General features: G+C 40.4%; 3 protein-coding genes across 3 annotated transcripts; 2 read left to right on the top strand and 1 right to left on the bottom strand.

The window, feature by feature from the left end:
* The first annotated feature begins 969 nt into the window (after nucleotides 1–969).
* LOC146163493 (dnaJ homolog subfamily B member 13-like) lies at nucleotides 970–2245 on the top strand. The gene has a single exon (XM_083381946.1). It carries the CDS (start codon nucleotides 1013–1015, stop codon nucleotides 1949–1951), a length of 939 nt encoding a protein of 312 aa, XP_083238072.1. The 5' UTR covers nucleotides 970–1012; the 3' UTR covers nucleotides 1952–2245.
* Nucleotides 2246–7894: 5649 nt separating this feature from the next.
* On the top strand, nucleotides 7895–16487 carry LOC146163494 (uncharacterized). The gene is made up of 7 exons (XM_083380525.1): nucleotides 7895–7942; nucleotides 9221–9344; nucleotides 12021–12227; nucleotides 13162–13379; nucleotides 14016–14187; nucleotides 14786–14995; nucleotides 15745–16487. Exons 1-7 carry the CDS (start codon nucleotides 7895–7897, stop codon nucleotides 16218–16220), a joined length of 1455 nt encoding a protein of 484 aa, XP_083236651.1. The 3' UTR covers nucleotides 16221–16487.
* Nucleotides 16488–16929: 442 nt separating this feature from the next.
* On the bottom strand, nucleotides 16930–20419 carry LOC146163495 (uncharacterized). Its single transcript, XM_083382489.1, has 2 exons — nucleotides 19343–20419; nucleotides 16930–18598 (listed from the first exon to the last, which is right to left on the bottom strand). Exons 1-2 carry the CDS (start codon nucleotides 20393–20395, stop codon nucleotides 17519–17521), a joined length of 2133 nt encoding a protein of 710 aa, XP_083238615.1. The 5' UTR covers nucleotides 20396–20419; the 3' UTR covers nucleotides 16930–17518.
* Nucleotides 20420–21856: the final 1437 nt, after the last annotated feature.

The raw sequence follows: 21856 nt of genomic DNA on the forward strand, positions 1-21856 counted from the left end.
GCAGTCCAAAGTTAACTGAATTGATGTCTAATATTTGGTGTTTAAAGTAAAATGTTTTCATCAAACCGGTATTTAATTAATTAACTTCTGTAAAAAGCATTCTAGGTTTATGTAGCAAGTGTTCTTCTAAACAAAATCGAGGTCGAATTATTACAAAAAAATAGATTACCTAAAAAATTAAAAAATTGATGTTGCATTATAAATTTACTACAACTATCAAATTCGAGATGGTTATATGGACTTTTTAATTAATTTTTCCTTACAAAAACGTGAAAAACAAATATATACTAGAGTGCATTGGATTAAAAAATCTGTGAACCAAAGCCAAATTTTCGTTTATTCTTTGTTGCTAAGAAACGGAAAGTTTTGACGATTCTTTTGGAATTTTAAAGTCAGTCCCAACAATTTTAGTAAAAGTGAGCCTCAAATAAAGCAAGTATCTTCTTATGTCGATTAATAATAAATGTACTAACAGGTTATTTTTTATTTTAAAGCACTAGAATTTCATGTTTTTAACGTTTTATTAGTGTTCTTGTAAGTTGTTTTTAGCTAATATTTGTATCTTTTGTTTCATTCAGTATTACTGATATCAGCAGATTATAAGCATTATGTGGAATAATAATATAAACAAAACTAAAACCTTTATTTTTTGTATTATAAAACTTACAACCTTTTATGTAACAAACTACAACCTTTTATGTAACTTATAGTGTATGGGAATTGTGCTCAAAAGTTTTGCTATTTTTATTCTATTGTTTGTAAAACCTTACATGTGTTTAAGTAGTATATGCAATCATCTTTCAAATAATATCACATGCTGCCAGGCTTTAAATATTGCCACACATTTTGAATTACAATCTACTTATTATAAAACAACTTTAAATATTTTAACCATTCATTATTATTAAGTTTTAACTAACTATATAGTGCCAGTAGCTGAAGAATTACAAAATTCATTTTTCAGGTACCTTGAATTTTATTTACCCATTTATCTTAAATATAATTTTTTAACATGGGTGTAGATTATTATGCAATCCTTTCTTTGACTCGAAATTGCAACGATGCTGATATTAAGAAAGCCTATCGCAAGCTCGCCCTTAAACTACATCCAGACAAAAACAAAGACCCTGGATCTGAGGATAAATTCAGGCAAATTGCAGAAGCTTATGATGTCCTCAGTGTGCCACAAAGAAGAGCAATCTACGACCAGTTTGGAGAAGAAGGTTTAAAAGGTGGAGTCCCAGCTGGTCCAGATGGGTTCACTGTGGGGTACACTTTCCATGGGGAGCCTGAGAAAGTGTTCCGCGAGTTCTTTGGCGGCGACAATCCGTTTGCCGACTTCTTTGACGGCGAAGGCGACTTCATGCTCGGATTTGGCGGGATTCAGGGAAAAGGAAGAAAAAAGCAGGATCCAGCCATTGAAAGGGACCTCTTTCTCTCGCTGGAGGAACTCTTTCATGGATGTGTAAAGAAAATGAAGATCTCCAGACGTGTGATAAACGAAGACGGCCACTCATCCAGCATCCGAGACAAGATTCTCACCATACAAGTGAAGCCAGGATGGAGAGCCGGCACAAAAATCACGTTCCCACAGGAAGGCGACCAAGGTCCAAACAACATCCCAGCTGATATTGTATTTGTTGTCCGGGATAAGGCGCACTCACTCTTCAAGCGTGAAGAAAACAACCTCATTTTCGTGGCTCAGATCCCTCTGGGCAAGGCTCTGATAGGATGCAGCATTGAGGTCCCGACTCTGGATGGAAGGCTGCTCAACATTCCGATAAACGATATTGTGCACCCCAAGTACACCAAGAGCATCCCGGGCGAAGGTATGCCTCTTTCCAAGACGCCCTCCGAGAGAGGAGACCTCGTCCTACAGTTTGACATTCAGTTTCCCGAACACCTGACGCCAGAGAAAAAGCAGCTCATCCGACAAGCTTTGCTTGTTTAATTCCGCGTTTTGTTGCGCTATCGACCGTTTCTCTCTTGGTGTCAGAATTAAAAATATAGCAGCGTTCTTCAATTTTTGTACTTTTCTACGTTGCGTCGTTACTTGTTTTCGTTGTTGTTCTTCTAAGCAGCGTGCTGCATGGAATTTTCTTATTTGCATATCAGATTGTGATGCTCCGCGGGATAAACTACATTTTTGTTGTTCAACTGAAACACAACCATTTTTGGGGCGAAAGTGTTGTATTTTTTATCTCAAACAATTTTGTTTCGTATTAAAATAACAGCATATATGCTTGATGAGCATTACGTGATCAGTTTGAGAGCTTATACAGAGTTATGCCATGATTAAACTTGATGTCAAGACTAAATAATTATTTTTGGTAGTACCGATATAAGTTAATATAGGTATTTTTGCCACAATTTTTCACCCTATGCAGCAATTTCTACCTTAAAGGTACATAGACAACCAATGGTAATTAAAATTCTTTAAACTATTTCTTTTAAGCAACCACTTTAAATAAGCCGAGAAAAAATTATCCTTAAACGTTTTATTTTTATAACTATTTTGTTTGCTTTAGCACAGTTATGACGTCATTGGTATCAAATCGGATACTTTTTGCTTGAATCGGATTGAAATATCAAGTATCGAACTTCCCTAACTTCAAGTAGCCTACTAGCTACAGGTGACAATGTGGAGAGACTTTTGGTCCCTAATATCAACGAGCTTGAAGGCAGATAATTTTTGCAGGCTTAATTTTTATCAAGAAGATAATTGGATTTAAATAAAAGTATGCTGGATTGGTAATATTAAAATGACATCATTTAATGTCCACTTAGTAACAGCTTTAAAACATATTTTGTTCCTCCTTTTTCTTGCGGGTTGGCTTTGCGTTTGTCCGACCAGTAGGGTACAGGAAAAGCGAACCTTCCACACATTGAAGGTCAAATTCGCGGAAAATTCGACCAGGTTCACTGGAATGTCACTGCAAAAACTCACTCCACCAACCACGAAAACGGAATTGTGGTGTGACACGTCAGGCTCCGCGCCAAGAATTTACATTCCGCAAGGGTTCAGACACCACGTCTTCCGGATTCTACACTCAGTGACCCATCCAGGAATCAAACCCACCATCGAATTGATCGCCAAACGCTACGTATGGCCACATATGAAGAAGTATGTTTGCATTTGGGCCAGACAATGCCACGAATGTGCAACTTGTAAAGTGACACTACACAATTTCACTACAATTGGACGATTGCAAGCAGTTGAGAGAAGATTTGAATGTGTGCACGCAGACATCATGGGACCATTAAATGACAGCAACGGTTACAAGTACATTCTAACCATGACAGATCGATTTTCTAGATATGTAGAAATTGCACCTCTAAACGATATAACAACCGACACTGTGATAGAAGCTTTTCTACACACCTAGATTTCAAGATATGGAATATGCTACACTGTGACCACAGACCGTGGATCTCAGTTCACATCAAACCAGTGGAAGGAAATGAAGGAATATTTGGGGATACAACATAACACAACCACCTCGTTTCATCCACAAAGCAACGGCCAAATCGAAAGATTTTCACATACAGCTAAAATCGTGTATAAGATCACAGACTTTAGATGAGGACTGGTATTACAACCTGTCGCTCATTATGCTGCAATTGCGATCAACGTGGAAAGAGGATTCACAGTGCTCGCCAGCAGAACTTCTCTACGGGAAAACACTAAAATATCCCAATGAGGTTTTTGCCACTACGCCGGCAAAAAGCGAGGTAACAGCAAGAAGCATTCTTTGCAAAATTCGCGCCTATGGACAAACAGCGATACAAGCCACCCTTGGATACATGGAATAATTTGCTTTCTTGTAATCCAAACGTGCATTTGGGAAATGAAATTGACCATCGCAGCTCTGTCAGAAAGGCTTCAACAGCGTTTCCCGAACAACCCATTCGAACAGCGAATGACGAACATGCGGATTCGCTTCTCAGGATGGCGCAATCACCTACGCAATTTTGCTAGGAGAAACACAAAGATGCCACCCTCATAAAACAACACAAATAACCCTACCCATACCCCAACCCCTTCTAACTTACAGTCGGCGGCAATACCGTTGACGACAGCGCGAACAACGATACAGAGGCCTAAATTAAACCATGCTTAATCACCTAAAAGCCAAACGCTATAAGCTTGTCGAATTGTGCATGAAATTAATCGCCATGTATCTATAATTCGATGTATATCGTATTTTATCAATGTACGCCTGAAATTTATTTGTGTCGCAAAAGGGTTCGAGCGACCAAGAAAAATTATTTTTCATAAATTGTTTATAAAACAGACAGCCTTTAGCTGTCCATTTCAGTTGCCGCAGCTTAAAGAGCCCGGCCAAGAATTGATTGATACCTGTATTGCATTTTCAATCGTTTGTGTACATATGGCTCGCAGAAAAAAAATATTTTACAAAATCGCCCACCAAAAAAATATAAAAACACCCATAAAAACGTTACTCTGTTGAGTTGTATATATATTGCATTCTTATAACGCCACGCTTGTTTTTCGTTCGCCACTTTTGCATGCTATTTCTCTTTGTGTCCCACAGCTTTTGACACGCACCCAAACCACATCCTAATATCAATCTTACGGATCTCTTTTCAAATTAATGAACCATCCTTCCTACGTCTGAATTGTTCATTGGAAGGGGGATTCTGTAGCATTTAGCCTACTTTTACGTCACTAAACACGTGACCGTTGTCCACTGACGTGGGACCGCAGCGCCTAGCCAATTGCTTTCCGCGTTTTACAAATAAATTCTACCTTATGCATCGTACTGAAATTGTCTTACTCATTAGCGGCTTGAATCACTGCTTTGTCTATCGTTGTGTTTCACTGCTTTGTTTATCGTTGTGTTTACTCAACGGGCAATTATCTACGGAGTGGATTGACTTTGGCTAGAGTACAAGTAGTTAAGGACAGGTATTCTAGCAACCTTTTCCTTTTGGAGATTAAGAGGTTGTAAGAGACTAAGGCAGCCGTCGATTCTCGTATATAGGGTCAGCGCCTACTTACACTTAACTATAGACCTCAATTTGCTACAATGGTTGCTTGCTAATTCACTAAAATAAACCAAACTATATTGGCCTGCACGTTTGTAAGCAGCCGTTTCGATTTCGACCGATGCGCTGTTTTGGGGATGTTTGGTCAAACGTAAGATTTTAACTCTGAATTACAAATAAATTTAGGCACTTACTCAATATTGTTAAATTTTCATGAGGAGATATAAATGTTAAAAATTATGCCCAATTAACGTGGTTACACTAACTTTTGTCGTTTGATTTTATCTCTTTTGTTAATTTATCTATAGTTATGTGCAAATTGTGTTCATATTGAACTGCTACAATTATTGCTAAAACACCCTTTTTAATTCTGGTTTATTTTAAGACCGATTCATATTGATACTTCCGAACCCACCAATATATAAAGAGCAGTAGATAGCCTATAGTTTACGGAATAATTTGTTTTGTGTAGTAATAAGCAAGGGTAGACTCAGTATTTTTGTTTAGGTGTGCAAAAATCCTGCAGGTGTTAGTGTAAATTAGAACCTTTACTTTAGATTAAAGGATACCTGGCGCATCAAAAAAGCTAAGGAGTTTTATAGAATTCGAAACAAAACGTTTGCACAAAGTGCAAAGAAGCGTACTTGGCATTTACCTTGTTAACAAGTTAGTGTTACAATAGCCATATTAGAAATATATGACCGGCATATGGGAAAACATGCGATAATTTGAAATGGATTCGGGCGGCTTGGTTTTCGAGGCATACGAAACTTACTTTTTGCTCAATTTATAATTACTTCAGAACTCTGTTCTATTTGCCTCTCATTAGACTTGTTATCACGGATAGGTAAGAACAGCACACACATTTAAATTGTTCGGTTATGGTTTGAAAGTTTAAGTTAAACTATTGAACAATGTGGTTTCCTTGTACTTATGCAACCTATTTTATGTTGCCGCACAATGTGCCTACAACTTTTAGCCTGCCAAGATGGCATGGTAACCATCGACATTAAATTCTGCTTAGTTTGAAATATCAATTGTTTTTTTGAAGACAATGTCCCCAAAAGTAAGCAGAAATATTAGAAATAAGCACAAAACGTTAACCCCGTCTATATATGTTTGAAAGCGTTTTTATTATGCACATCCGGTTATCTCAAAAACGTGATGCAGCAATCGAAATACGTCTTAATGTTAAAGCGCCTGAAGACCTTTATGTTCGGTGGCTTTCAACTAAAAAAGTTCCTCTTTAACAGTTTAACATTGTATGCAGTTTTGCAGGTCAAATAAATGTTGTCGTGAATTGAATAGCTAAACTTTGATGTTCTTAAAACGAATTAAGGCAAACCAAAAATAAGGTTGTCAAATAGGTCTGGTATAGCAGTGGAACGGCGCAAATAATTTTTACAGGTAGGCCTACGCCGTATAAAATGTTCCTTTTTCAACAGCTACCTCGGCATCTCCTTTTATATTTTTTTAATATTTTTTCACAACATCGAACGATAGCCGTAGATTTCCTTAGGTTACTTGTTTTAGATGTCCAGTTATGACGTAGCTTTGTGACGTCATTACTAATAATCGTCACGCGTTCCGCTCAAAAAATGACTATGCAAAAATATATTCTATTTCAAAAATGAAAACTCTCAATTTGGACTTGGTTTCTTTTCAAGTTCAAATAGTTCCACGACATGTCCACGACATGTAAAAGAACAATCGCAATTCTAACTACATACTTCAGAAAATCGATAGACATTTGCTTTCGTAAAAACGAAAACAGTATTTTTTTTTTTTTTGTAAAGTAAACTGAACTTAACTAGCCAGATACATTACATACAACAAGTTAATATATAATAAAACATAACGATAGAGCAAAACATTTAAATAAATTTTGTGTCAAGAGTTTTGCCTGTATACTAGCATTGCTAGTCTGTATGTTATAAAATCAATAATAGCGAAATTTCTGTTTTTAAAAGTCTCGTGTACTTTAAAAAATGTATATGTAATAGAAGAGAAAACAACATGTTATTATTTTCTTTTTTTTAAGTTTACCCGCATAGGCCACACACTCAAAGCAATGTGGGTTACCTTATCGTGGAAGTGCCGTTATCACGGATAATTTGTGTTGGTGGAATGCTGTTTAAGTCTCCATTATCACCGGTCAGTCAAATTGTCCGAACGCCTGGACAACAAATCAGGACATGTTTGCATTTTCCATCGTTGCAGAGTCGAACAATGCAAAACTACTACTTCCGCATTTCGGAATTGAAAGCATGACGAATCCAACTTGCTGGAGTAGGTTTGTCGAGTCACGCGCACGTTTCTGACAGTCACGCAGTTGTGTCAGTTGTCGCCAGACGAAAGATAGATTATAGGCTGTAATTTGCCGGGCATGGAAACCCTGGAAGCCATTTGAACGCAACTTATTCACTAAAACCCCAGAATTTTCTAAGAGGCAAGTAGAAAGTTGGGCCAGGTGCTAGCGTAAGTCAATAACAGTTGCGTTTTATAGTTATAGGCTCGCTTTAAAGGTGCGGGGGATGTTTAATCGCCCACGGGGAACGGTTAGGCTATAACAGGGCACAGTACGTTATTGCGGTAACATTATTTGTGTTTGCTAGTTATTAAGTCCTAAAACGTTTGGATTTTAAGATGACTTTTAGTTAAAACTCCTTGATTTTAATCAAATTCCGCTTTAATTTTAAAATAATTTATAAAAGGTGCTCCATTTACATGTTTTTGTTGGATCGTCTGTTGTTTAGTGTACAAGTTTATAGCTTTAAAGCTTCCACACGGGCAACTGTTGCTTCTCATGCCAATCTTTTAATATCGTTTGGTATCTGCGGAAAAAAACCTCGTTTGGAATTTGCTTTACGGACCAGATTAAAAGATGAGTGACACTCAACCGATTGTAAGCGCAGCTGAGGATGGTTTGCAGGTGGGTGAAAACTAAACGAAAAAGTAAAAACACATGGAGAGTTTAAGCTTTGAAATCATAGCCGTTGTGACAAGTTTGACTGGACATCTAGCGAGGAATTATATTTTTTATGATTTGTTTAACCGGTTTGAACAAAGGCTGTTTCTGCTTGTGGGCTGCTGATTGTGCGGCAGATTAAACCTCGGCGCACATTTGGTGAAATGCATTCTTTGGCATTGGCTAAAAATGCATGCGCATCCGCGTAACTCATTTACTGGCGGCAAACAATTAAAGCGGCGGGTGCAATACAGCAAACTTTGTCCAGGGTACTTTGCGACTGTGGCATAACCTGGATTTGCTAAACATCGCCACTAACGTTGTTTTTAACTTCCACGCCAGTGCGCTCGTAATAGAACGTATTCGCTATCAGTTTTCGCAAAACCAAAGGCCTACTCCGGCCGTGCGTTTGAGGAAACCGTTTAAAGCGGCCAAACATCCACTGCTGATTGTTAAACGCCATTTTTACGACCCGGCAGTTCACTCGCTTCCATATTGTGGCCGTTTCGATTTGTTGTTGTAAACGATGTTTCGTTTTATGTATAGGCTATTTGGACTATGCGCGTATACTGGTTTCATTAGCTCAACATCACCGATAAAACTGACGCGCTTTTCAAAACCTTAACCCTGCCGTTACTTGCAAAACAGCCTTGATGTCAAGTCGAAAGCCTATAAATAAAGACACATTGTGAATTTTCCCGATATTGTTTACAGCTGCTGTTTGGAGACCACCTTGAAAACTACATAAATTACCGTTTACCAAAATATTTCTCGTTGGAATTTACGTGACCCTAAATAAAACCAGATAATTGAGCATCTACTGCAATATTGCCTCACAAGGTAGTGGTCTCCTAAAAGCAGCTGGAAACAATATCGGGAAAATGCACAATAAGTCTTTATGCTTTGAAAACACAAATAATTATCTGTAAATAATTGTTGTTGTTTAATAAGAAACATCATTGTCTCATAACAATGCGTTTTCTTAACTGCGCTGTGCTACTTTCAGAGATTGAGATTTGAGAACGGAGTATGAATTTACTTGCTGCCAGCAATCAACAACAAAGCACAAAGTTTTTACGAAGTATTGACATGAAAAACCTCTCAAATATACTATCTTAATTTTGCAATATTGCCCATCTTTTTACCCGAAAGTCATTACAATAAAGCAGCGGTAGCATAAAATTGCCCAAGCCACAAACTGTCGAAATATTACGACTCGCCTAACCATAATTTAACTTTAAGTTGCAGGGGATCCAAGGCAACAGGGGCCTGTCGGTGGCGGTGGCGGCCATCTTTATCGTTGGAACCATGTGTGGCAGTGGAATTCTTGCCCTTCCCAGGGCCCTCGTCGATGCGGGCTGGGCAGGTAATACTTGTGTGGTGCAGAAAAGGGCGATGATATTTCAATATCTGCGCCGAGCCTAATTGAAATCAATGTTTCCTACCAATTTATAGCCCTTGGCCTTGACGTACTGTACAATAATGAATGAATTACTATAATATATTAAAAAAACATATTGATTATTGATTTGGCGACGAAGTGCTGAAGCCATTGTGGATATAGTGTTCTAAAATGTATAGTCCTGGTAATTTTATATACATATACATGGTCTTGACAGTTGGCAGAACCTAAAATCTAACTGTAGGTTAAAATACAAGGTAGTATAACTCGAAAGTTTCACTTGGCTTTATATAATGTTTTATTATTAAATATGTAACGGAATTAGCTTAAAAAGTTTAGCCAAAGTTTGGGGTAGACACTTCGTATTGAGTTTAGCATCAAGGGTTTACACATAAGAAATCATAATGATATGACCATGGTAAAGAAACCAACATGTTAGAAAGAAAACCTGCATCATAGTTTGATCAACTGGTATTTTCGGAAACGGACTTAATTTAAATCTTAAAAGCAAATTCCAAAATTCCAATTTGGAATTGAACTTGGATTGAAATTAAAAAGATAACCCAAACCATATTTCAAATAAAATCATACATAGACATTAATTTTCTTAGATCGACAGTATGTTTTGACCAGACTATAAGGCAACAGCAATAAGGGCTTAAGCATTAGGGCGATTTCGTAAAACTGGCTAAACATTTCGCGCTTACAGGAACGTTAAAACTGTCGTCTGGCGCGTGATTGCCAAGAGTAATCGTGAAATATCAATTGACTTGGCGGAGATTGCGTGATTCTGGACGTAAGAAATCTAATTACTGACAAAGTAATAGCGGTATTTTTACTGTGTAATATTCTCGACCAACCCGAATTCTAAAGCATTTCGCCTAAACTGGAAAGAACGGGACAAAAAGCTTCGAGCGACTTGCTGGAATTTCCGTGGTCTGAAAAGTGGAATTTGAGCATTAATTACCGTTTCATTGAGCGTTTCTGTGGCGTTAAAACTTTGAATACTTGAGCATTGATTTATGTACGGGTAATTTTCTTGTAATATTGGGTAAAAAAATGCGGAAATGTGATTGCTGATGAGCAGTAATCATGCAACAGCTGGTAATGCAAAATGTAACACAACGGGCATCACCTTAAATTCAACAACACCTCAAAAGAGCATCGTATTGAAACTGCTGCCCTGGTACTGATTAGCGATTTCGAAAGCAGTTGATGCTTGGGCGATTAAGGCAATCGCGTCACATTTCGTGTGGTTCGAATGCGACCTACCGCGGAATGACCGACAGGCTAAAATCCGAGTCACGAGACAACGAACGTCACTAACCACACAATACACTTGTGATGCGCCGCAAATTGCAATGCACGGTGCCTACAGGTCTTCTGTCAAGTGTACAGCAACGCTATAACAAGAAGGTAATACGAAAACAACAGGTTACACCTTTCAACGTGTAGCGATGTAAACATATTATTCGAATACAACAAAGTTCAATTAATATCGTTTTTGACAAACAGAAATGTCAAATCAACTTTTTAAAGATTGGAAATTGTGTAATACAGTGGTTCCAATTGCCAAAAACGTTATAAATATAATTTCTTCAGGCGAATCTCAATTTTCTTTTTGCTGTATTTTAGCCCTTTTCGATAAACCGGTATTAATTTTGGCCTAAAAGCCCGCGCACCGAACCGCGCTTTCTAAAACAACAGTTTTTTTGCGTTTGTGCTACCTTTTTACCATGGTATCTGTGATCCATGGTATCTGTCACTAATTTTTAACAATTATTAAGTATAATCGATCAGTATTAAAAGTCTAGCTACGAAAGTATAAAATAGTGCGTATACAGCATTACTCTAAAGCCCAAAGGCAATATTTTTTCCTGCTATATATGTGTCTGCTATATCCAGCTCGTGTAAGAATATTTCTTAATTCAAGTTCCTCAAAAATACCACCGACTCGTACCTCAAATATGTTAATTCTTTTTCAGTAAACTAGGTAAGTTTTAGGTACAAATTTAGCAGCACTTTAAATGCTCGTCCGCCAGTCCACCAGTCCGCCAGTTGATTAGACCTGCAATGAACGAACGTTCGCATTCCTTGCAATGTAATTAGCCTTCTAGTTACGTATGTGCGCACGGAATCCCTAGGGTGCCTGTTTTACGTCGTCAAACTTTAACTTAGTTTTGTGCAGTCATCTTTGGAATTTCCGTGCGTTTTGATAATAATATTTATCAGCTTTGATTTGACCTAAAATCTCAGTTTACCCCTGAGATAATTGGTATAAGTCATCCCGCTTTCCAGAAGTATTTTTTCTATACCTTATCCTGGTGACAATATAAACACCCTTTGAAACAAGATAAACGCAATACATAAGTTTTTTGCTTCACAATATCTCTAGCAATGTTTTTTTTGTTGTTGTGTGTCCTATGCCTTATGTCCCCTGAATTAAAGTTTTGACAATTAAACCAAATAAAGGGATCAATTTTTAGAATAGGGCGACAAAGAATCATCTTCGTTATTTCAAGGTGGTCTCACTGATGGGTACTTATTTTAAATCAAAGGGCCGTCGAGCAATTCGAAAAGGGTCGTGGGAGAAAAACGTTAAGAACCATTTGTAACTAAACACACATTTGTGCCGTTTAGGAATCCCACTTCTGATCATTTGTGGACTCCTGTCGTCCTACACCGGGAGCATACTGGGCAAGTGCTGGACGATACTGCGCATACGATACCCAAACGAGTACAGCAAAGAAGTTTCCGATCCTTACCCTGCGATCGCCTTCAGAGCAGCTGGCAAGTGGGGCAACATTGCCACGCACTTCTGCATTGTTGCAACCCTGTTTGGTGGAGGTAAAATGGCGCAGTTTTAACATTTATTGTACAAGGATAGTTTACTCTTGTTGTCAGTGCAGTCGCTCACGTTTCCACGGTATATATTTCCATAGCCAGGGCATTTGAGTTGGTCAAAAACAGCCCCGGTCCGACAAACTAGTACGACTCCGGCTGAAAATATAAAGTTGAGTCTGAATTCAGATTAATTTTCCGATTCCGAGTCAAAACTTCCTGTATACATCCTTTAGATTCTACCCATTCACTTTTACTAAAACAGGGTTAATGTATTGCAACCCACTCATAAGGGTGTCTGATAACTAAGCCATAAGGAATACGTGGTAGGAAAATATTGCGCCATATAATCTACTATTCCACCCATACAAATAACAGTTTTAACGGCCTAAAATTGATAATGCGTATGTGCACGTCGGACTCAAGAGTCGGACGTCGTCTAACTCCTACCTGAGTCTCGGTTCCGACTCATAGAAAATTGCCGACTCCCTCAAAGTTACGAGTCCAGAGTCCGACTCCGAATCCGCGGTCCTGTCCCAAAGTAACCGTGTTGGAGTTTTTAGGTCTTTTTCAAAAAACATTTGGTTTTTATAGCGCCCTATCAATCATTATTTCAAAAAAGAAATGAAAAATTCCCGCTAACAAAAGATATTGGCCGAATTATAATGGCTACAGCGCTTTTCATAGCTCAGGACAGTTTTAATTTTTATGATATTATACTATAGACCTGCATATATATGCGAATAATAATAATGGATGGTGCTGATACTCATGGCAAAATAGAGTTATCTGTTCTTATACCAAAACCGAACGAAAAAAATGGTTGGTATGTCCAAAAAAGCATGTCCCCTTAAAAAGCTTGATTATAGGGTAGGCCTACCCTCTTTCAAAGTTGGGAAATCTTGTGACAAGCAAAAATTTAACACAATGCGCTTTTCAGCCACCGTGTTTCTCCTGCTTATTTCCGGGAATATCTCGAACTTGATCCTCAAGCTGGGCAACAAAGAATTCCACACGTGTTTCATGATACTCATCATTGCTGTAGTCCTTACACCACTCACGTGGCTTGGTACCCCCAAGGAATTCTGGCAGGCTGGGATTTTGGCCGCGGTCACCACCACTCTTGGAGGCATACTGATTGTTGTCAACCTAATCGTGGTAAGCTAATTGTCGCTAATTATAGCTAAGTTATATAGTTTTGAATATCGGTGCAACGTGTTGCTTTGCCAGGAAAGCAAGTTTTATGTTTACAAATGCCGTTAGCCTACTATAGATTGCCCAAAATGTGTCGACACTGGTAATTATTTGCAAGCATGGTGTTAGCTTCTGACAGGACAACTTAAAGGTGTTCTCAATTTATAATTATACAATTCATTCATGGACATGTCTATGTATTTTGGATTGGCCATTTCAGATATTAAACTGCACAATATTAGATATTTTAGATACATTTTTTAATGTTTAGGCGCAGTAAAAAATTTGAGAAAATTGATAAGGCTGTGACCCAGATGATTTTTATTTTGTTAAAGATGTGATTTGACTACCTTTTTTAAATTGAGTTTCAAAGGAATGTAAAATGAAAGTCAGAACACAATTTGATTTACTGTAAGCTCAGCACTTTTAATACTGATTAATTGATAGGGCTATGTCTAGTTCCACTTGTTTTTTAAGTTTCAGTAGTATTTTTGCTGGTCTCCTGTTTCCTGAAAGAAAATTAGCTTAAAACATAAGTCATGGTGTTGATAAAACATCCGTTTTCCAAATTACTTGTCTAAAACGAGGTTTTAATTGCAGATGGCAGGTACTACTCCAACAGCACACCATAGCAACCCGACTTTTGCCGGCTTTTTCAATGCCTTTGGTACGATCCTTTTTGCGTTTGGAGGCGCCAGTTGCTTCCCAACTATACAAGTCGATATGCAGAACCCAGACAAGTTTCCCATTGCCGTAGTGATTGGGATTTTGGGTAAGCTTGCTGTTTTAAATAAAAGTTGTTTGCTTTGTTGCCTATTTAAAATCTATTGTACACAATAAAACATTTCCAAACTGAACCCGGTTAAGCGTGCGCTCAATTTCTAAGAATTGTTTTCTCTTTTTAATCGCTCTAGGAGGTTTTGAATAAATCATGCAGTACGCGTATTGTTTGTTTTACCATATATTAAAAGATTAAACATTCTACAATCTCTGGATGTATTTGCATTTCTTTGAATGCCAAAAAAGGCTATACTAAATAACAGAAAAATATTGCATGAGTATTTACGTCTAGCCTGTTTTATATAAACGTGTTAAATCAAAGTTTTGTTTTGTATTTTCTTTTAATAAACTAAAGTACTATGAAGCCTGTTGCAAGCTTAATGAACGTATAATTCCAATTCCAGGAGTCCAAAACAAAACCTAAGCCTTTTACTCAGCTCAGTTCGGTTCATCAATTCATGTCTTTATGTTTGTACAATCCAAGCCCCAAAACAAAATCACGGTCAACACAAAATCACCCTATCTTCATACAAAAATTCCAAATTGAATTTATCATCAACATATCATTAACGCTTTTCTTCTTCCTCCAGCCGTCCTCTCCCTCTATATTCCTGTCTCGGTCGCCGGATTCGCCGTGATCGGAGACAGGATGTCCAACAGCAACATCCTTGACGAGCTGGAGGCGGGCTGGATCCTTTACGCCGTCATAATCCTCATCACTTCTCATCTGCTCATGGCTTTCCTCATCGTGATCAACCCGATTAACCAGGCCTTGGATATTCTGTTTAACCTCGAGAACAGTTGAGTTATTAAGATGTTTATCTTATGCACGCTGTGTGTAAAGCGAAAGATGTTTTTCACAAATTTAACTGGCCCTCTTATATGACAAGAAATCACACTCGTATCATTCTATTGCCATTTCTTTTCTCCTGACAATGCACCAACCAAACTCTTGAGAGTGGGTTTGTTCGATTCAAGCACCTAATGCCACTGAAGCTAAATATAAATCCTGTGAAACGATCGCCTGAAAACTTTTCTATATATTTCTCTATACGAATATGCCCTTTAACTGTTACGTGGGGGTTATTTTTCGTAAATTCAACTGCCCCTCTGATAAGGCAAGCAAGGACACTCGTATCCATATAATATCATTACCAAGTTATTCTCGCAAACTGTACTTGTTTCTCCATCAAGTCTAAAGTCTCTCAAACCTAAGACCTTGGTTATATTCCCAGTTAAGTAACCTCTTAAAATCCTTGCCCACAAATTGCGTAGAGAGCATTGCAATATAAGAATTTGTGCCAGTTTTATTCAAGGTTTAAACGGGGTGATTTATTCGATTTAAGCACCAAAAATAAAGCCACTAAGGCTAAATATAAATTCTGTAAAACAATCGTCGGAATGTGCGATTTTTTTGTCTGATTAAGGTTGTCTGTTCACTTGTTAGTAAGACTATGCCACTTCAATGATATCGACTACTACACGTGCTCCCGATGATGTATGTACACTTTAGTGTCATCATTTTTGCGACTTTGTAATACTTTATAAGGATTCACCATCAAGAGGTGCCTCGTACGCTCCGGCACCATGGTACTCGTCCTTTTAGCTGCGCTGACCATCCCCCATTTCGGTGTCATCCTTTCCCTGGTGGGAGGAACGACCGTCACCGCCACCAACTTCCTCTTCCCGCCACTCTTCTACCTCCTCCTAGCGAGACAAAAGTATCCGGAGGACGCATATGGCTCCCTCCCGCAGCTCGATTCCCAGGTGAACAAAGAGGAGGAGTCGAAGAAGTTTGACTCGGAGGAGGAACCGAAGAAGGCGTCGTTGGTTTATCCTGCCGGCGCGATCCCCTGGGCTCAGTTCGAGATCCCTATGTACGTCAAAGTGATCCTGGTCGAGATTATTATAATAGGCCTGGTGGGCGGGGTGTCTTCCACCTACTCTGTGATCCTGTCGTTGGTGGACGGATCGTCGGGATTTACAGTGCCCTGCTACGTGGATTGGGCGACTGCCGACGTTTAGACGACGGTGGCTTACATCGCTGATCTTTTCTCGCCTTTGCAAGGCTTTATTCTCGATACTACATTACGTGTTATCCTGAAAATAAGTTCTCCTGGTATTTGTTTATAGCAGAAGAACTTAATTGCAGTATATACAATGCCTAGTAGCATATTTATTACGTGTTATCGTTGCAATGGTACATATAATAGCACTGCTGAGTTTGTCAAGCGGGACTCCAATTATTTGTTCGTATTATCGATTGCTGTGAGTCGAACGCAAATTTCAAGATAAGCACCCAGACGAAACACGTTCATTCTTTGCTTGAACGAAAACGTGCGTGTAATCTCCAAAAATTCAGTCAAGTGAAAATCCATTTCCCCTACGCAGTATTTTTGCATGAGAGTTGTTTGTTGATTTGCTTAAGCCAATGACAAAACACGACAAAGCGATAGTTTAAAGTTTAAACAATTGCTGTTCACCAGCTTTTTTACTTATATCGCAAAATAGTTTTTTTGTCCCAATTTGTTTTGTCAAGTAAGTTCCAAGCGTATTTTAAAGTTAATCATGCGAGAATTTGTTACTGAATATTATCATAGCAGTGTTTTTATTTTGATTCGTTTCCATCAGCACTTAATGGCCGCATTTCCTGTGATCAATGCTTCTAATTACAAAAACAGACCAATACGTTAATGACGTGACTTAAAATTTAAGCAGCGTATGAGCCGTGAAAATGTTAAAAGTATTTATTTCCATTAAAAAACCAACACATAAATAAATAAACAAACTAATTTAGTAGATATTTGCACTTTTTTTCAATTTTAGGCCACAGTTTGTAACCCGGGTAACATAGTTCATTTAGGGCGGCTAAACACAAAAAGGAAACAATGTAAGCTTAATAAGATTTGTGATACTTCTAAATTGCTCAACCGTATGTTTATGTCATAAAATGATATTTGATTGCCAAAAGAATCTCAATAATATTAATTTGTTACTGTTTTAATGCTTTTGTCTATTTTCATTAAATTGAATTATGTCTAATACAAACAAATGAGTACACTTAATGATCGCAATAGCATTGTACATGACGTGATTTTACCCGAATTCGCAATCAGGAATACATGCTTTTGTGTTAAATTTGTGTCATTAGCACCTTAACATCTTGTTTTCTGTAGGTCGTTAATAGAAATACACGCACAGTCTGTATTCTGTATCCTCGTTAATGGGATTGTCAGCTCTCCAAATGGCACTGACATATTCTGAATCGAAAGGACGGCCCTCTTAATTAAATGGCACGCGGTAATCGCATCATTCATTGCCTGTCAGTGGCCGGATTTCAAGCGCTGCGAGTTCGTGCTCCGCTTTAGCTTCGAGTCAATGTTCCTCTTCTTGTTTACGTCATCTAGCCATCGCAGGATCATATCGGTCTTGCGAGAGTCGCAGAAGTTGATGTGGTCGGGCATGGACGGGATGGGCTGGAAGTCGGTGGCCGGCGGCATTTCTGGGCCGTTCTTCGCCGAGTTGGTGGCTGAGGTTGAGGTGTTGTCCAACGACGCTTTCGGGGTGCTTTGCCGCGGTTTGGGCCGATCAGGCGCCGGTTGCTGCTGCTGATTGTTTGGCGACGCGCGTTTTGTCTGCGGGGATGTAGTGAGGTAAACCCCGCCCTTTGCGCTGGTCAGCCTCGATCTCAAGTTCTCGGGATTCTGACGCGACTCGGCGCGCGAAATTGGTTTTCCGGGGATGTTATTATTGTTATTATCGAAGCGGCTTCCGCGCACGGCCGCCGTGAACGCGCTGTTGGCCGTTACAGTGCTGCGCATGCGCGGCGCGCTCGACTGCACAGGGAGGCTGCGTTTCGACCAGGCCGACTGCTTTGGGAAGTTAGGCATGACAACAGTCTGTCGTTTGGGCACCAGCTTGCTCACCCTAGCCATAGCCTCGTTGCTCCTAGCTTGACCGGCTGTGGAGGCGCGGCGAGTGGCCTGAGTTCCTCTCCTGATCAGGTCGTTTGGAAGACTGATGGACACGTGGTTGCTGATTATGCGTGACGCCATGTTGGCGACGCGGCGTTGCGGGTTGCCCGGGTCGGGCGCCTCTTTTTCCGCAGCGACGGGAGCTTTGTCAGTCACCTCTGATCCGCGGCGCTTGGTGACGATCACCTTCATAACCGGCGTGACAAACGCAGTCTGTTCCTGTCTGTCTTCTGGTAGGGTCCGGCTCGCTACCGAGTCCGAGTCGACGCCCGTTTTCTCCCTGTGGAGACCCTTGGAGTCGAGCGAGGACACTGACTGGTTGCTGGCGTTCGAAGTCTTCTCCATACGGCTGCGCAGCGACTGCAGTAGCGCCTCGGTGTAGGAAGGCTCGTCGATCTGGTTCGTAACCACCGCGCAGTTAAAGCGCACCTGTGAAACAGTTTTGTTACAAGCCAGCTTATCCGAATTGTGTAATTGTTTTCATTACAGTTTTCCTTTGTCTAACCCCATACCTATTTGCCAGTGGTTCATAGAACTTTTGACGTCACGGATCGCTTTTTAAAACGCTATTAAGCATACAGACCCCTAAATATTTTAACACTGAGGCAACCTTTTAAATATATTGACTTTTTTAAAAGCGACAATGTAGATCAAAATCAAAAAAGTACTCCAAGTTACATAAAGAGTTGGTACCTTCCATTACAAAACTTTGCTAATTTTCAGTGCGTCCGTATACTTTCTGGAATCTTTCTACGGACCTATAGTTGGAAATAACCTTTTTACAGTTGCGGTTTCACCGTATTGTTTTTAGCACGCGCACCCTTTTTTCATCGCCGACAGTCGCAGCGATTTCAAAGAAAGCACCAATGGAATGGGTTTCAACAACCAAATTAATTTTGAATCGTTTCTTGCTTGCCTATATTCTCCTAATACAGTGTTGTTCAACCTTCCTCTTCCTTCATATGCTTTCATCAACCTGTGCCTCCATACATACGTTTCAGATAAACAGGTCACGAAACGACGCAGGGAATTCTATAACTATTATTAACATAATCTTATATTTATCGGACTATAAAAAGAGAAGATGGGTTGGCCTAACAAAATTATAAGAAACTTCGCTGTAGAGGTAAGGCGTCCTACAGGGCGTAAAACAGGTACCGGTAACATACATACCTTCTTTTCCACTTTGGTAGGCGTGGCCGCCGTCGAACTACCGGTCTCCTTGTGAGATCGACGCATCAGCGCCGAGACCAGGGAATCCAGGGTCTCTTCGTTTGTGTTAGTCGGGCTCTTGGTACGCGAGTCGTTTGCGTTCTCAACACTGCTTGGGTCAGTAGGACGAGGGTCCTCAATTGGAAGAGGCTGGGGCTTTTCGATTGGGGCGGGGGCGATTTTGTCGATCTTCTTGCCTTCTATGTCGATCGAAGGCACGTCCACAACGCTAGCGCCGTCGCCTCTTCCGCGGATCTCGTAGAAGGGCACGTAGTTGACAGAAGAGCGCTGAGACAAGTTGCCGAACTGGTGGTAGAGGCCGGGCCTTACTTGTTGCTGGTGGTGATGGTTGTAATGCGGTAGCGGCGGTTTCTGGTCCTGGGGGAACACGCTGTGGCCGTTGGCGGCGATGGAGGCGTGCACTGCGGACCAGGCCGCGCTTGCCGCAACACCTGTGGACGCCGATCCGCCGCGACTGAACACGTTGCTCATGCTGGGCTCACTCGTTTGTACTCCAGATGGGATACGGATTCTATCTTTGTCGCTTAGACTTCGCGGCGTGCTGTTGTTGCTTGCGTGCGAAGGGTGGGCGAAAGAGCGCAAACCGCGACGCCGTTTATAGGCGGCGCTGTTTGACGACTTCTGCTTCTGCTGGAAGAGGTTAGGCAGCTTCTCAGCTTGCTGCTGGTACCTGGACTCGCCCAGCGCGTGCTGTTTGTATAGCGACGCTATAAGCGAAGTTGTAGGGTAGGAGGTGACAGGTTTGAACCTGGTGTAGGTCGCTTGTCCGTTGGTGCCTGGGCCTGTGACGGCCTTGCTTCCACGGATGTAGTGGTCCAGGTCTTGTTCAGTGACCAGGGCGCTGTTGATCCGGCCCGTGATGCCCCCGGCGTCCTCGAAGCGCCTGGCGCCGCCGGTGCCTCTGGGGCCCGGGGCGTCGACCGGCGCCGTGTGGGGAAACACCGACTTGCCGCCGTGGTGGTAGGCCTGGTCGTGGAACATCTTTACGGCCATTTTGCGAACACGGCAAGTTTTTGTTTTATATTTATCCCTGCGTCAACATAAAGTTTGCTTAAAGTTAGACGTATATAAAACACCAAGGTTATTTTTACATACATATTTGTTTTAATATATCAAAAGTTTCCTTTCAAGTTAACCTAGAGCCATTAATCAGCATGGTCCAGGGGTTGAATGAAACATGAACTGTATGCTGATGAATCCCGCCGGTAGCACCGACTAGCTCTTTGTTATCAGTGTAGCGGCTCCCAATCTATGACAGCTGTAATCATGGCGGCATTAATATTTGATTTTGTGGATCGTTGCCTATAGTTTATTTTGTGCATTGTTGCCTATTAATATTAACACATACCGGTATCCGCTTTGGTTTTGACATTATTTAATCACAGCGTCAATTACTGCCCAACTTTTACATGTATTAAATTTTGACTTTTTTATGCATTTACACACGCGTGGTCGTTACGGTGATCGAACCCTTCGGTAGTCTTCCTAGTATCTAATGATACACCGAAAAGCCATCGCAGACTCGCCGAATCTGTCGATCTATGATGCAAGCAGAGCAAGCCAGAAAAACAACTGGCCTGCAGTGTGGTTCGAACTCACGACCTCCGGTCAAGCAGTAATCGTTGGTCATAAAGCAACTTCCGAGGGGCTAGATCACAGATGTTATTAAACACATATGTTTGTGTGTGTCTTTCATTTCATAGTGTCTAATGACAACGGCACACTGAATCCTTGATTAATCGACTGATTTCGGCCCTAAAGACTTTATTTTAAAACATTCATTGGCCTTCCGCAATTTTTCGGTAAATATCCTAGTACCTATTCGGGACCCAGTCACTTGTCACTATCTCCGTTGGCTTGACTCGGTGGTTTCCAACCTGTAGTACACGTACGACTATTTGTACAAAATCCTCCAGGTTTTGTTTAAATTTACTTATATGCAATATCGTTGTGGCTTTCGTAAGCTGTACGCACTGTTTTACAAATTCCATTGACGTTTTATCTACCATCTGCGGTAAGCTCTATGAGAGAGGAGATTTTTTTCATTTTGGGCTTTAATAAACAAACAAAAATTTGGAAAACATTTAGGACCACTAGTCTAACCAATAGTCTATACATTTGCGACTTGAATAAAGTTTTTTTTATTATAAAAACACGGGTTGTCATCTTCATCAACATGATCACAACTGTCATCTTTATACTGCATAAACGCCAATAAACTCTTCAACCCTTTCGCTATGTTTACCTTGCCTTCGCACGCATCGCCAAGTTGGCCCTCGACTCTGAGAAAATCGTCGAAATAAACTTTCACTTTGGAGTGCCCTGTCGGCAAAACACTCAGGTTGCGATCGCGGTGGCACGAAGCGCGGGCTTGGGCCCTCTTCAGGCCGCAATCATGGCGTAATGTGTCTGGTGAACTCCGCTCTCCACAGGCCTCACCCCTTCACACAAACA

Source organism: Ascidiella aspersa, chromosome 2, assembly GCF_963924565.1.
Source record: "Ascidiella aspersa chromosome 2, kaAscAspe10.2, whole genome shotgun sequence".
NCBI classification, from domain to species: domain Eukaryota; kingdom Metazoa; phylum Chordata; class Ascidiacea; order Phlebobranchia; family Ascidiidae; genus Ascidiella; species Ascidiella aspersa.